Source organism: Mesoplodon mirus (assembly GCF_964341445.2).
Source record: "Mesoplodon mirus genome assembly, chromosome: 3".
NCBI classification, from domain to species: domain Eukaryota; kingdom Metazoa; phylum Chordata; class Mammalia; order Artiodactyla; family Ziphiidae; genus Mesoplodon; species Mesoplodon mirus.
Window position 1 is genome coordinate 118,843,470 of NC_138978.1, and position 15,218 is coordinate 118,858,687.

At 47.1% G+C, this 15,218-nt stretch overlaps 1 protein-coding gene across 2 annotated transcripts in view; it reads left to right on the top strand.

Annotated features, from left to right (window-relative positions):
- IL6R (interleukin 6 receptor) overlaps positions 1-15,218 on the top strand; it is an 85,589-nt gene that overhangs the window by 64,576 nt on the left and 5,795 nt on the right. For both annotated transcript variants that reach the window (XM_082615960.1, XM_082615959.1), the window contains exons 7-9: positions 5,979-6,025; positions 7,184-7,253; positions 11,113-11,206. In XM_082615960.1, coding sequence (XP_082472086.1) covers positions 5,979-6,025; positions 7,184-7,253; positions 11,113-11,206 — 211 coding nt within the window. The remainder of the gene's footprint in view (positions 1-5,978; positions 6,026-7,183; positions 7,254-11,112; positions 11,207-15,218) is intronic.

Sequence of the window (15,218 nt, forward strand, 5' to 3'; positions counted from 1 at the left end):
CCCTCTGGTCCCATTTTGGGGGCATTCACTGTGTTCCTCTCCTTGGCACCCCCGAGGGAGAAATTGTGCAGGTTAAAGGGCACTTGGGGACATGTTTCTGAAGAGACTGTGCCCCGTTCAACCATCAGTGTGCATCCCCTGCCTCCACTCTCGTGCTGTTTGCCACGGCGTCTCCATGTGCCCCTTCCACGGGGTGGCCTCTCCACGTCCACTCTGTGCATTGTCCTCACTGGGCGTCAGGCGGACTGGGCTCTGGTTGCTGGCCCTACCCCTTCACAGTGCGACATTAGGGAAGTGCCTAACGGAGCCCAGGTGTGCTTAGTTGTCAAATGGGAATAATAGGCCCGCCTCAAAACCCCGAAAACCAAAAAACCCTCCTCACAGGGTTGTGAGGATTACATGAGATGGAGAGCCGTTTGCACCCAGCCCTGCACGTGGTAAGTGTATACCAAATGCCAGCAATTCACATGTGTCTCAGACCACACCTGTCCCTTGAGCTCTGGATTGTTCTCTCCACTCTGCCCAGAGCTGGGCCCACACCCTCCCTCATAAACCTCCCTGTGTTCCTTGTCCAGAGAAGAACACCACCACCCAGCCCACTCCCTGAGCCAGGACATCCCCAGGACATCAGGCTAGACACCCCCCCTTCCTTGGCTCAGGTTCTTGTCCCATCTCGAAAGAATTCTTTTTTATAAATAAATAAATAAATAAATAAATAAATAAATAAGTTTATTTATTTTTGGCTGCTTTGGGTCTTCGTTGCTGTGCGCAGGCTTTCTCTAGTTGTGGCGAGTGGGGGCTACTCTTTGTTGCGGTGCATGAGCTTTTCATTGAGGTGGCTTCTCTTGCTGCAGAGCACACGCCCTAGGCGCGTGGGCTTCAGTAGTTGTGGCATGCAGGCTCAGTAGATGTGGCACATGGACTTAGTTGCTCTGCGGCATGTGGGGTCTTCCCGGACCAGGGCTCGAACCCGTGTCCTTTGCATTGGCAGGCGGATTCTTAACCACTGCGCCACCAGGGAATCCCTCGACAGAATTCTTATAACGACCCCTGAAACTGATCTCTGTCTCTGGTGTGCGAGCACCAGGTGTCCTCCACGCCACTGCTACAGGCATCTGTCTAGATCACAAGCCTGCATGTTGCTCCCACACCCTCCCTGATAGCTCAGAGCTTCCTGGGATTTCTGTAAAATTTCAAAAAGAATTTTGGGGACCAAATAAGGTCACCAACTTTTAATTTTGCAAAGTAAGGACATAAAGTTAAATGGTTAAATAAAAATTTGCTATTGCCATTGACCATCACCATTATTTCATAAAAGAGAGGATGAAACAAGGGCTTAAGCTCAGAAGGAAGACACTTTGGCAACCTTACACCATGCAAATATCCACGCTGCCTTGTCTGTCTTTTTCTCCTTTGGCCTTAGACAAATAGACTTCTCCACAGACCATTCTGGGTGGTGTTGGGGCCCAGCTGGAGATTACTTCTTTCTCCTCAGGAGACTGTCAGCTCCTTGGTGAGGTTTTTTTGTTTTGTTTTGTTTTTGTTTTTTTTTCATGAATGGAGGAGCCGTGATTAACTTTCTGGTTGGTGGTTTACAGGTTGTGAGGGGAGGTGTGAAGCTCAGAGTGGAAGGGGCTGCTCAGCTTGTGGGTCCCTGTGTCCCCGCCCCCAAACCCTCTCTGGGAATGTCTGGCTTTGTGGTTTCTCCCTCTTCCCTTGTTTCCTCATCTCCCTGCCACTCTCTGGCTTCCTTTTTCTTTCCTTTTCCTCTTCTTATTCTCAGTCCACTCCTATTTTCCTCTCTATGTACTCCAACCCTGGAGCCCAGTGGCCCATATCTTAACTGGTCATAATATACAATTTAAAAAGATTGTGTTAGTGGGACTTCCCTGGTGGCACAGTGGTTAAGAATCCGCCTGTCAATGCAGGGGAACACGGGTTCAAGCCCTGGTCCGGGAAGATCCCACATGCCGCGGAGCAACTAAGCCCGTGAGCCACAACTACTGAGCCTGCACTCTAGAGCCCACGAGCTACAACGACTGAAGCCCCCAGTGCCTAGAGCCCGTGCTCTGCAGCAAGAGAAGCCACCGCAACAACAAGCAGCTCCTGCTCTCCGCTACTAGAGAAAGCCCACACACAGCAACGAAGACCCAATGCAGCCAAAAATATAAATAAATAAATAAATTTATTAAAAAATAATAAATAAAATAAAATAAAATGTTATCGCTATACCCAAGGTCATCTAGGTTTAAAAAATTATTGTGTTAGAAAATGTTTTATATTCTCTGCTCTGAATTTTGAGAGTTGGGTCAGTTTTTAAACAGATATTATTGTGTGCCTCGTGAGTGCTAGGTCCTTTCAGCCTGTGATCCCAGGTGATCTGTGCAGGAGGAAGTTATCCCCTTGCTTAGAAGTGAAGAAACAAGGCCTAAAAGAGGTTGAGTGTCTTGACCAAGGTTACACATCTGTATGAAGACCCCTTCCATCTTTTATATTGGATTTCTCTATTCCAAAACCCAAGCAATTAAACCCAAATCCATTCTCAAATTAACAGAAATAAGTCTCTTGTTTTAAAAACTTGTGTGGAAAAAACTCACAGGTGGTCTTTATCAGTCTCACTTATTAGAGTATGGTCATTCATTCACTCACTTTGTTATGAATATAAAAGTACACCTTACAATATGGAAATATTAATACAAGGGACACACTCAGTGTTGATGTTAATGTACTGAATAGTCTTTTTTTTCCAAGTGATTTTTTCCATAATTAAAAATTTCCTAACTACACAGTTTTTCAGCAAGATGCCAGGCCTGTGTTAAGAAGTGAGTTTACAAAGATGAGTAAGATACAGTCCCTGAATTTGAGAAATGTTCAATCTAGAGGTGATTTTTTTTTTAATAAAGGGGAAAAAAGAGTATTCTTGGAGTCAGAAAGTCTTAACACTTATTTCTTACAAAACTTCAGGCAAGCTATTTAACCTCCCTGTGTCTCATTCTCTCCATATGTAAAGTGGGGATAAAAATGGTACCAATCTCAGAGTATTGTTGTGAGGATTAAATGAGTTAATTCATGTAAGGTAGGTAGAATGGTGCCTGGCACATAGTAAGTGCTCAATAAATATTAGGCATTGTTATTGTTGCTGTTTTGTCTAGTTACCACCACCACTATCCTTACCCCTGTAACTTCCTGGCACATGGGGGGCACATGGGGGCACAAGGGGACCAGTGAATGATGGTTCCTTCCCCTCTTTCACCCAACATGCTAGCTGAAGGGAGGCATTGGGAAATATAAAATACTTTAGGAGAAATATGAAATATTCTGTCCAAACAGAAAAAAAAATGTGCTCACAGATGTTGCTAATGCTTTATAACCTTCCTGAGCCTCCATGTCTTTGTAAACCTGAGATAATAGTACCTGCCTCGTATATTGCTGTGAGGCTTCAGCATCACATAGGCTAAGAATCACTTGGAACTGGAGTAGGGCGAGCTTCCACAAAGGTCGGTTCTAGAAATACTAGTAATATTCTATTAGTATGCAGTTAATATTATTAACCTAACTTATTTCCTCCGACCCTGAGCCCCAGTTTTTTCATCTGTAAAATGGAAATGATTATTAGTAATAATGATGCAAAAGTTGCTCCATCTCAGGGGACAAATGATCTGAATCAGGGGTCCCCATCATCATCTAGGGAGCTTTTTTAAAAAAAAATTATTTATTTATTTATTTATTATTATTTTTTGCGGTACGCGGGCCTCTCACTGCTGTGGCCTCTCCCGTTGCGGAGCACAGGCTCTGGACGCGCAGCCTCCGGATGCACAGGCTCAGCGGCCATGGATCACGGGCCCAGCCGCTCCGCGGCATGTGGGATCTTCCCGGACCGGGGCACGAACCTGTGTCCCCTGCATCAGCAGGCGGACTCCCAACCACTGCGCCACCAGGGAAGCCCCAAATTTATTTATTTTTAAATTTTTATTCTTTTTGGCTGTGTTGAGTCTTCGTTGCTGTGTACAGGCTTTCTCAAGTTGTGGTGAATGGGGGCTACTCTTCGTTGTGGTGCGTGGGCTTCTCAATGCAGTGGCTTCTCTTGTTGCGGGGCATGGGCTCTAGGTGTGCGGGCTTCAGTAGTTGCAGCGTGTGGGCTCCGTAGTTGTGGCTTGCGAGCTTAGTTGCTCTGTGACATGTGGGTTCTTCCCAGACCAGGGACCGAACCCATGTCTCCTGCATTGGCAGGTGGATTCTTAACCACTGTGCCACCCGTGAAGTCCCTAGGGAGCTTTTTAAAAAGTCTTGTTATGTAAGACAATCTTACTATGCATTAGAAAAATTTTGTCCATTCTGGTGACATTCCTGGGTTACTTGAGATAAAATTCCTACTTTATCCCTGGCAATCTGAGCCACCAAAGGTTAAACATCCTTTTCTGGACCACATACCATGTTGGGGGGTCAGAGCTGAGGGTTGAAAGTATACTGGTCTCCCTTTCTTCCTGAAACATCTCTCTGGGTTTGGGGAACCTTTTCAAAACCCTGATGTCTGAATCGCATCCTGGAGATCCTGAGACCATAGGTCAAGGATGGGACCTAAAAAGCCACCAATGATGCTGAACATGTCTGGGTTTGGGAACCACTGCACTGAATGACCATCCATGGTCAGCCATATTTCCTATGTAGCGTTGCCCCTGTCTCCTGGTTTTAGCTTTCATTCTAGTATCCCTGCACCCTCCTTTAATCCTTCAATCACCCCCTGCTATGAGTCTAACTGTTCTCTGCTAGGCTGGTCTGGGAGGAACACACAGGAATAAGAGACTGTGTTCCTCCCATTTATCCTAGGTTCATTTGGGGCTAACTTGATGTATGACCTTGGACAAGTTGCTTTCCCTCTCTGGGCCTCTGTTTCCTCTCTGTACAATGGGGAGGGTGAACATGCTCTTGTGTCCCTTCCAGTGCTGCCAGTGTGTGGTTTTTCTCCCCTCCTGGGAAGGCACACTCCCTCTGGAAATTCTGTCCTGAGCAGAAGTAGGGTCACCCTCTCCTCCAACCCCTTGCTAGCCCTTCTACTCCTGGCTCAGGGAGGCTCGACATCTTTGTGTAAACCAGTTCTGTGGTATTTTTAATTTCTTGATGGAAAAATGATGAACTGAAAAAAAAATATTTTAAACTCCAGAGCATTCCACACATTGCCTGTCAGGGTTCAGCGCCTGGTCCCTCGGGCCCACGTTTGCCACTGAGCCTGGCCTTGTGTCAGCACTCTCGCTTTGATACTTGGCCTTCTGCAGCCTTGCGGGTTTCTGCAGAAACATGGTTCCCATGGAGGGAGAGGGGCCTGGGAGGGTGCCCAGTCCACCTCCCTTCTCAAGCAAAGTGTATTAAGCCCACCCAGACAGGTGAGAATCTGTTGTTTATATTTATTTTTCTTTTAAGTATGTATTTATTTGCCTGTGCCGGGTCTTAGTTGCTTCATGCGGGATCTAGTTCCCTGACCAGGGATCGAACCGGGGACTCCTGCATTGGGAGTGTGGAGTCTTAACCGCTGGACCACCAGGGAAGTCCCTAGAATCTGATGTTTAAATAAATATTTTTTATTGCAAAAGTGTGCATAAAGGCAATTAAAATGTTAGTGGTGTTTATATCTAGTTATGTGTATCCTTCCAACTTTTTTTTTCTGTGTGAATATATATTGCAATATATCATATAACATATAATGAAAAATGATATAAATGTGTTTCTTTAGAAGCTCTGGATCAAACTCTGTGGCCTTTTACTTGTCTTGCATTTTTCATAAAACAGCATATTCTTAGCTGTTTTCTAAAATATTTTTAAAGGCTATTACAATATGTGGCTATATCATAATTTATATAGCTAGTCCTCTAGGGTTGGATATTTGTTTGTTTCCAGCATAAAATTCATTGTGATGAATTTTATTCCATCAGATAGGACTTTCAGCATCCATGAATCATTAATAATGACTCTTCTATCCACAGAATCCAAGAGTTCTCCAGCTGAGACTGAGCTGCCCCCCTCCACACAGGTGAGCTCATGTTCTTGTCAAAGGGTCACGGCAGCAGCACCTAGTGTTAAGGGTTGTGGGCTGGCATCAGGCAGAAATTGGTTTAAATCCCAGCTCTGCCACTTACTAGAAACATGGCCATGGGCAACTTGCCTGTCCTTTTCACACCTCTGTAAAGCAGGGTAAGAGCAGTTCTCGTCCCGGGGATGTGGGCCATGGAAAGTGTGGAGCGGTGCCGGCCTAGCTCACTGAGTTGCTTTGTGTCTGGTGCCTGTTGTTTCATCTCTGAACCTCTGGGCACCACTAACAGCTTAGCTTGTGACTCAGATTCAGTTTTTCTGAGCTCTTCCCCTATGGACTCCTGGTGTCATAATTTTCTGGAAAGAGGATTACTTCTGAAGCTGCTCAACAAATCCTTGAGTAATCCAATTTCCCATCCAACTACAACTCTTCTCCTGGTCCTTAATTCCCTAAATGCTAAGCTGGGAGGCTCAGCCACTCCTGGAGCTGGACAGCACAGGGAAGGAGCCTGGGGTCCTGCACCTTGGCTATATTGGATGCAGGACTGTCCAGGCACCAGTGGAAGCAGCTCCAGGGTGAAGCCCACGCCTGTGGGGCTGGAGCATGGAGGGAACTGACACTGAGAACTTGCCACGCCGTGCTAGTCTCTGAGCCTGGCGTTTGCTAACTCATTTCATCCTTAGGATAACCAGGATTTGGGTGTCAGGATGGTTGTGCCTACAAGGGTGGAAAAGTGATGTCCATGTGGGTTAAGAAACTGGCCCAAGGTTACATAGCTAGTAAGTGGTGGATCCAAATTTCTAGCCTGTGCTTTTCCTAGTAAGTGGTGGTATCCACGCCCTGGGACCGAACCCGTAATACAACTGCTGCTTCAGGGTATCTATTGATTCTCCTCTGTGGAAGGTGCTGTGCCCTTAAGCTCCTGGTAGAGAGGCAGATGGGAAGAAATGCCCACCTTGAGTAGGCAAGCTGTTAGATACAAATAATAGTGCAAAAGTTGAGATTGACAGGTCAGACATGGAGAGGTCCATGAGATAGAGAAAGGAATGCCTTGGGTGGATCAGGCAGGGGGTTAAGGAGGAGGTGGCACCTGAGCTGGGTCCTGAATGATGGAGAAATCTGCAGAAACAGGCTTATAGTCAGGAATGTCTCTTTTAGGCACCTACTACTAATGAAGATAATGAAAATATTTTCTCCAAAGATTCTGCAAATGCAACAAGCCTCCCAGGTAAGGACTGGATATTTTTGTATTTCTGTGGCCTACAGGATGCAAAAGAACTTGTCTCTGCAGAAAGTCCTTTTCTTTTTGGAAATATGGGCAGAGGACCAGTCTGCTTAATGAAAAGGATCAATAGCAGAAATATTCTTTTTGTTTACTTTATACCTCCAAGTTTGATATTGTTAGCTATGATATAGTGAAGAAACCATCAGAAGGGTGGGATAAATCAGTAAAATACTTCACAATTGGCCCAGAATACAAGTGAATGTGCTACCAACAAAATTATTGGAGTCTGAAATGGAATACACTTTGAGGAATGGAATAAATCTTTGCTTTGGAAACCCTTGGTTTCAATGGTTCTGATTCCCTATACCTGTGAGACCAGGAAAACTTAGTAACATTCTCATCAAGAAAGATCCCAGCCAAAAAAAGAAAGAAAAAAGAAAGATCCCAGGTCCTGTGTTTTTTTTTACTATATGTATGGGACTCATGGGGTCCAGACTCTGGAGGCTCAGTAGCTGAGTAGATCCATCTGATGGCTCTTGGGCTTTCTGAGGAAGGCCTTGGCCTCTGTACCTTTACCTGGGCAGATTCCTGCTGCACCTGATGCTGGATGCCCATGCTCTGTCATCCCAGTTGCAAAGCCCTACCTAGTGCAGTGCACCTGGGGGGACCTACTAAACACCTGGGGCTAAGCTCTGCCTGCACAGCTGGGGTCTCAGAGGGAATTGAACCCATCCCTGCTCTGCAGGAGTCTACCATCCAGGGGGCAGGCTCTGGTAAAGAGGAAAGTAGTAACTAACAGAGAGCAGAGTGTGAGACTGGCCAAAAGAGAGCCAGAGATAAAGCAAAGTGGGATCTAGAGACTTGAGAGAACATGTCCATTGGGGGAATCAGAGAAAGTTCATGGAGGAGGTGCCATTTGAAATGAGCCTTAAATGATATGGGTGGAATGGCAGGAGGTTGGGGCAGCAGTTCAGGGGCTGGCTGTGGAGGAAGGACCTTGGAGTCTTCTCCAACTACTCTCACTGATGATCTATCTCATTCAGCCCCATGTCTTTAAAGACCGTCTATGGGCTCATGACTCCCAAACTTATAGCCCCATCTCTGACCTTTCCACTAAGATCCAGACTCGTATATCCAACTGCCTAGGTGACATGTCCACCTGGATACCTACTAAAAATCTCAAACTGAATGTGTCTAAAAGAGAATGCTTGATGCCTCCCCTCTTCTTCAGCCCAAATCTGTTCTTGTCCTTCTTCCTCATCTCAGGAACTGACACCACATCTTCTGGGTTGCTGGGGCCAGGGAATTAGACATGCTTCCTCTTCTATCCCTCATCCCATGTCCAGTCCCTCAGCAGGTCCTGCCAGTTGTATCTTGAGGCATGTCCAGGAGCTGACCACTTCTCATCTCCTCCACTGCCAACACCCGGTCCAGCCACTGCTGTCTTTCCTCCTGTAGGACTTTAGGAGCTGCCTGCTGGTCTGCTGGCTTTTAGTCTTAATCCCCAATAGACTCTTTTCCAGCCACCAGCCAGAATGATTCTTTTTTTTTTTAATTTATTTATTTTATTTATTATTTATTTTTGGCTGCGTTGGGTCTTCATTGCTGCGCGTGGGCTTTCTCTAGTTGCGGTGAGTGCGGCCTACTCTTCGTTGTGGTGCGTGGGCTTCAGTAGTTGTGGCTCGCAGGCTTCAGAGCACAGGCTCAGTAGTTGTGGCGCACGGGCTTAGCTGCTCTGCGGCATGTGGGATCTTCCCGGACCAGAGCTCGAACCCATGTCCCCTGCATTGGCAGGTGGATTCTTAACCACTGCGCCACCAGGGGAGTCCCCAGAATGATTCTTAAAACACAAATCCAAGCTCTCCTTGAGTCAACACCATCTTCTCTCCTGGAGTAAAAGCCAAAGACCTAAGAAAGGCCCTAGTCTCCATGGGTTCAGGCCCCCAATCTTAGACCTCGCCTCCTCCTTTCTCCCTCTCACCCACTCTGCCCTCCTCACTCTTCCACACATGCTCTACCTCATGGCCTTCGCGTCTGCTGCTTGCTCTGCCTTGGATGCTCTTCCCCCGACCTCCACTCGGCTAGCCCCTTCATCCAGGCCTCTGCTCAAATGCCCCCTCCTCAGGGAGGCCTTTCCCCACCACCCAATCTGACAGAACCCCCTACTGTCACTCTTCCTTTCCTGTGCTTTGTTTTCCATCATTGCCCTTGTCACTGCTGACATCATATTACATACGTATTTGTCTGTCTCCCTTGATTAGAATGTAAGATCCAGGAAGCCAGGAGCCTTTCTGTCATCCAATTCTCTGTATCCCCAAGGCTTAGAACAAAGCCTGGCACACAATAGACACTCAATAAATATTTGTTGAATTAATGAAGGAACAGATACAAAAGGTGATGAAATATTAGTAAACGAGTCAGCCAAGCATACATGAAATGGCTGTCTCTGCCAAGAGATGTAGGACATACTAGGAGAGACCCGTCCTTGTGGTCAGTGCCCACTACCAGTTGGGGCTCAAGGCAAAGCCTGCATCCACTGGGCACTCGAAGTGATGACTGGTAGGTGACATCTTCATCAGCACTGGGTACTGTATGGGGCGGAAGGGCCTGAATCCCAAGTCCATGAGAATGCAAGTATCTGCATTTCCAGCAGGAGAGAATGATGCTAGACAGATGTACTCTCTGTCTAGTCCAGGGTCTCTCTCTGGCAGCCATGGGAAGGAGCTTTCTGTGGGAGGACGTGGCTGCTTGTGAAGCTAGTTTTTTTTTTTTTTTTTTTTTTTTGGCGGTACGTGGGCCTCTCACTGCTGTGGCCTCTCCCGTTGAGGATCACAGGCTCTGGACGCGCAGGCTCAGCGGCCATGGCTCATGGGCCCAGCTGCTCCGCGGCATGTGGGATCTTCCCAGACTGGGGCATGAACCCGCGTCCCCTGCATCGGCAGGCGGACTCTCAACCACTGCGCCACCAGGGAAACCCGTGAAACTAGTTTGTTCTTTTATTCATTCAATGAAATATTAGTGAGCCTGCTTTGTTCAAGGCACCGCGCGAGCCGTTGGGAGCAGTTGGGAAAAAGACACATGTGGTCCCCGCTTTCAGGGAGCTCAGACTGGAGGGGGTGGAGTAACCAGGAAGGGCACGTAGCCAGCTTGGAGCAGGGTCACTTCTCAAAGGAAATGACATCACCTCATGTGAGACTCAAAGGTCCATGAGGGACTGGACAGCAAAGAGGTGCAGTGAAGGTGGACGAGCGTTCTGGGGCAGAAGAGGACATGTGGGAAGAGCTCTGGGAGGAGAGGGAACATGGCATGAGGAAGATGGAATGAAGTTCATATGGTTGGAGCTTGAGTACCAAGTGGGGAGACAGGCAAGAGGTGACACCCCACTGGGGAAAACTGCACCTGAACACTTGATTTAAAGCATCTGAGTCTCTGTGGCATTGTCCTCGGTGGCGCTGCCGTCAGTGAGGTCCCCCAAGCCTCTGTTTCTGGCACTCCCTCTGTGCCTTGTGGGGCAGGCTGAATGCCACTAGAAAAGCCACTTTGAAAGTGAGTGGGAGTCTGTGGCTGGCCACAGGCGCTCAGACGCTCTGAGCTTGAGGTGTATCTCTTGCCAACTGGTGGAATACTGGGGTCTGTCAGGTTGTGCTGGGGGTGACTCCTGTAGAGGTGGCTTTGGCCAGAAAACTGGCAAGCTCGTCAAGTGGCCTGTTGGTTAACGCAGAGCTGTTTCCTCCTACAGGGGTGAGGTTCTTTTGAGGTTTTGACAGCACCTGCTGAGTGGTTTTTTTCCCTTCTTTCCTTTGCTCCTCTCTTCCTCCTCCTCCTCTTCTTTCTCTTCCTTTTTTTTTTTTTTTTTTCCTAGTGCAAAATTCTACTTCGGTACCACTGCCCACCTTCCTGGTGGCTGGAGGAAGCCTGGCCTTCGGGACGCTCCTCTGTATTGGCATCGTCCTGAGGTGAGATGGGCCCGGGGGGTGGTCCTGTGGTGTTCTCATGTTTCTGATCTAGCTTTGCCAGGGCTAGGATGCTGACAATGGGTTGGAGAGCCATGAATGGATTCAAGGTATATATATATATATATTTCTTTTGCAGTACGTGGGCCTCTCACTTTTGTGGCCTCTCCCGTTGCGGAGCACAGGCTCCGGATGCGCAGGCTCAGCGGCCATGGCTCACGGGCCCAGCCGCTCCACGGCATGTGGGATCCTCCCGGACCGGGGCATGAACCCGTGTCCCCTGCATCAACAGGTGGACTCTCAACCACTGCGCCACCAGGGAAGCCCCAAGGTATATTTTAGAGGTAGAATTGACAAGATTTGATGACAGCTCAGAAGAGAAGAATGGAAGAGAGGGAGGAGTCAAGTCTGACCCTCAAATTTCTGGCTTAAGCAATTGGGCAGATGGTGGGTGTCATCCATGAAGAATGGAAAACACTGGAGGTAGAACAACTGAGTGAAAAGTGACGATTACATGTTGGTGCCACTGGGGCAACCCCAAGTGAACAAGTTTTGGAGGTAATTCAGATCATTGGCAGCAGGCAGATGATAGTTGGGGCCATGGGAGAGGATGGGGCCAACAACGTAACCTGTGGAATACAATTGAAAAATTGTGTAGAGGAGGCGATGCGAAAGGGGCTGAGAAGGAGTGGCCTGACAGGGAGGAGAAGAATCAGGAAAACCTGGCTGTGAACACCAGAGGGAGAAGTGTGTGTTAGACACTGAAGAAACCCCTTAGGCTCTGGGATTGCAGTACGAATATGACCCTCCCTTTCCTTCAAGAGCCACGTACTAAAATCAGTAAAATACCACGAGAGGAGCACCACACCAGGGGTATGTGCACAGGTAACTCTGAAGTGCCTAGCTAGACATTCTTGGGAATATTCCATGTCTCCAAATAAGCAGACCTAGTGGATCACCTTTAAATGCCCTGTCCTAGTGCCTTCGTCTGGTCGTGATGAGGAAACACCACAGGTGAGGGCTCGGTTGGCGCCCTGGTCACTGTAATGCCCATGCCCATTTCATCCGAGTCTCTCTCTCCATTTGGTCGTTGGTTTTGTCATTCGTTCCCAAGCTTGCAGAGAGATCACATAACAGTGCTCCCAATGAATGGGCAATAAAGAAAACTTGCTATGTTCATGATTTTACTGCAGGAACTGGTAATTTTGCATATGCTGAAGCCCTAAAGGAAATCAGGCTGGGCTCTGACTTTGGATGGTGGTTAATTACAATAATATAAGTAGAGGAGAAACTTCACTGTGTTTTTCCTGTCTCTTCCCTTGTGTGTAACTTTCAAGGACTCTACCTCGTGGTTGTGAGAGGTGGTCTTCGAGGGTGCTTGGGAAGGAGGGGTAAGACCTTGGCAGAGAGCTTTTCCACATGTTACAGCTCATTGGATTCTCACAGTGACCCTGAAATAGCTTGCCCACCGAGGTGGTCTGGGTTGGAAGATGAGCAAGATGACAACTCAAGCTGTGTTCGGGTTGTTTTGCTTTGATTTTCCAATGAAGTAGTGAGCAAGCTGTCTAAAGGGTGTGCAGAAGGTAAGGTTCCTTAAGAGTGGAGGTAACTCCTTGGAGGAACCAAGAACTCACTGCCTTTTATACCTTTGGGTCAGAGAGGGGCCATGGCAACTTTCCGAGGTCTTCCTACTGCCTTCTAAGGGATCCCTTGCCTCACCTCAGACACATACTTCTGTGTTCTCTTTCTATTTCTATATCATTAGGGCTTCAAAAGGCCTTTCTTATAACCTACCACAGACCCTATAGAGTAAATATTGTGATTTCTACTTGACAGATGAGGAAATGAAAGCTCAAAGAGGTGGAGTGATTACAGCTAGTAAGGGTAAGGCCAAGATTCAAACCCAAAGCTTGTGCTTTTTGGATAGGGCCTTACGGGTCATTTAGTCAAACTCTTTAATTTTACAAATGAGAAAACAGCCCTGAAAGGTAAGATGACTTGCCCAAGGACACACAACTTATTCATAGCAGAGACAGGCCTAGAACTTGTGTCCTGAGAGTCCCTGCCCACTGCAGCAGCCTGCTGTCAGCTAAGAGGTGGGCCCAGTTGGTCCTATCAGTCCAGTGTTGGCCAGTGGCCCCACTAACAAGCAGCGCCATCTTGGTGTGCTGTTAACCCCTAAGAGAGAAGCGTTAGGCTGGGAATTGGCCACAGCGCTCATCACCGACTTAGCTTGCTAATGTGCTGATGGTGCTTGTACACTGGCTGGTTGCTACACAACCAGAGTCCCCGAAGGCACAGTGCCTTGTGCAGAGAACATATCAGTAATTTATTTCCTAGCCTGGTGAGTTTCCATTTTCTCTCATATAAGGCAAATTTATTTGGAAAGAGGCCAGTTATTTCAAGTAATGAAAAACTCCGCTACTCCCAAAGTCCCCTGTGTCAAGACAAGAGTATAAATGTAGAGATGATGTGGGAGCCTGGGGTGCCAAAATGGTTGGGCCACTGTACAGTTGGGGTGGCCAGATTACAGTGGACAGAATGAGAGGCAGGTGGAGGAAGTAAAGCCCGCCCACCTGTGACACCATCTTTTTATTTTTAGTACATTTATTTTGTGTCTCAAGCAAAGCATAGTATTTTTCTAAATATTTTTCCAGCAACATCAGTGACAATTTTTAAAAATTTAAATGTGCTGTTGAAAAAGGTGTGCCATCTTCTTAAGTGGATGTTATAACTTACAGGGGCCAATTCTCCCCACCCTACTCCCTGAGCCCCACTGCTTCTCTCTCTGTATTTTATGCTATCAGGCACTGAGAAAATTGGATTCTCATAGCAGAGAGTTGCTTCTCTGCACATTTATCGAGAATGGCTAACACTATTAGGTGAGGACTCCCTATATGTACGCCTATGATTTAAATCATTTTGTATTGAATGTATTGTCTCATTTCAATTTTTTTTTTTTTTTTTTTGGCGGCACTGCGGGGCAATGCGGGATCTCAGTTCTGTGCCCCCTGCAGTGGAAGTGCAGAGTCTTAACCACTGGACCACCAGGGAAGTCCCTCATTTCAATATTTTAAAATCACACTTTCCCACTTCTATGGTTAAGGGATATTATAAGTGTTTTTTTTTGTTTTTTTTGTTTTTTTTTTTGCGGTACGCAGGCCTCTCACTGTTGTGGCCTCTCCCGTTGCGGAGCACAGCCTCCGGACGCGCAGGCTCAGCGGCCATGGCTCACGGGCCCAGCCGCTCCGTGGCATGTGGGATCTTCCCGGACCAGGGCACGAATCCGTGTCCCCTGCATCGGTAGGTGGACTCTCAACCACTGCACCACCAGGGAAGCCCTATAAGTGTTTTAAAAAAATTTCTTTTAGCTGCAGAACCTTTTCTTTAAGCAAAACATTACGAAGCCCAAGTATGTAAAATAGGTAAAAGGTGGCGGCTGAGGTGCAAATGAAGTCTGACAGCTCAGCTCTTTCTTCCTTCTACCCACCCTGCACCCTCTCCAGCCCCCAGGCCCTGCTAAGACCCCTGCTCAGGGCGGGGCAGTGCCAAGTGTGGATATACCCCAGGCCCTGGGGTTTCAAAGGCCCCTTTGAGCTTAGTGGTTTGCCGAAAAATCTCATTCACCTCAAAATTTTTCAAAAGAAGGAAGGCTCATCTTTCTCAGTTACCCATCCAATTGCTTTGGAAAAAACCTGAGGACAGAGACTGCTTTCCATGTTGGTTAGGTAACATCAATAGAGACATTAAAAAAATTGTGATACATGATTGCTAAAAATTGGTAATTTGCTAAACACTGACAAATAGGAAGAAGGGAGAAAAATGACACATTATGCAAAGACAGCTACTGTTAATTTTTAAAATGTAAATGTGATCGAAGTCTAACAAACATATAAGAAAGTGCAGATATCATAAGTGTACAGTGCCATGAATTTCCACAAAGTGAAGATACCCATGCAATTGACACCCAGCTCATGAACACTTTATATTTAGATGAATTTCCTCTGAGTCTTTT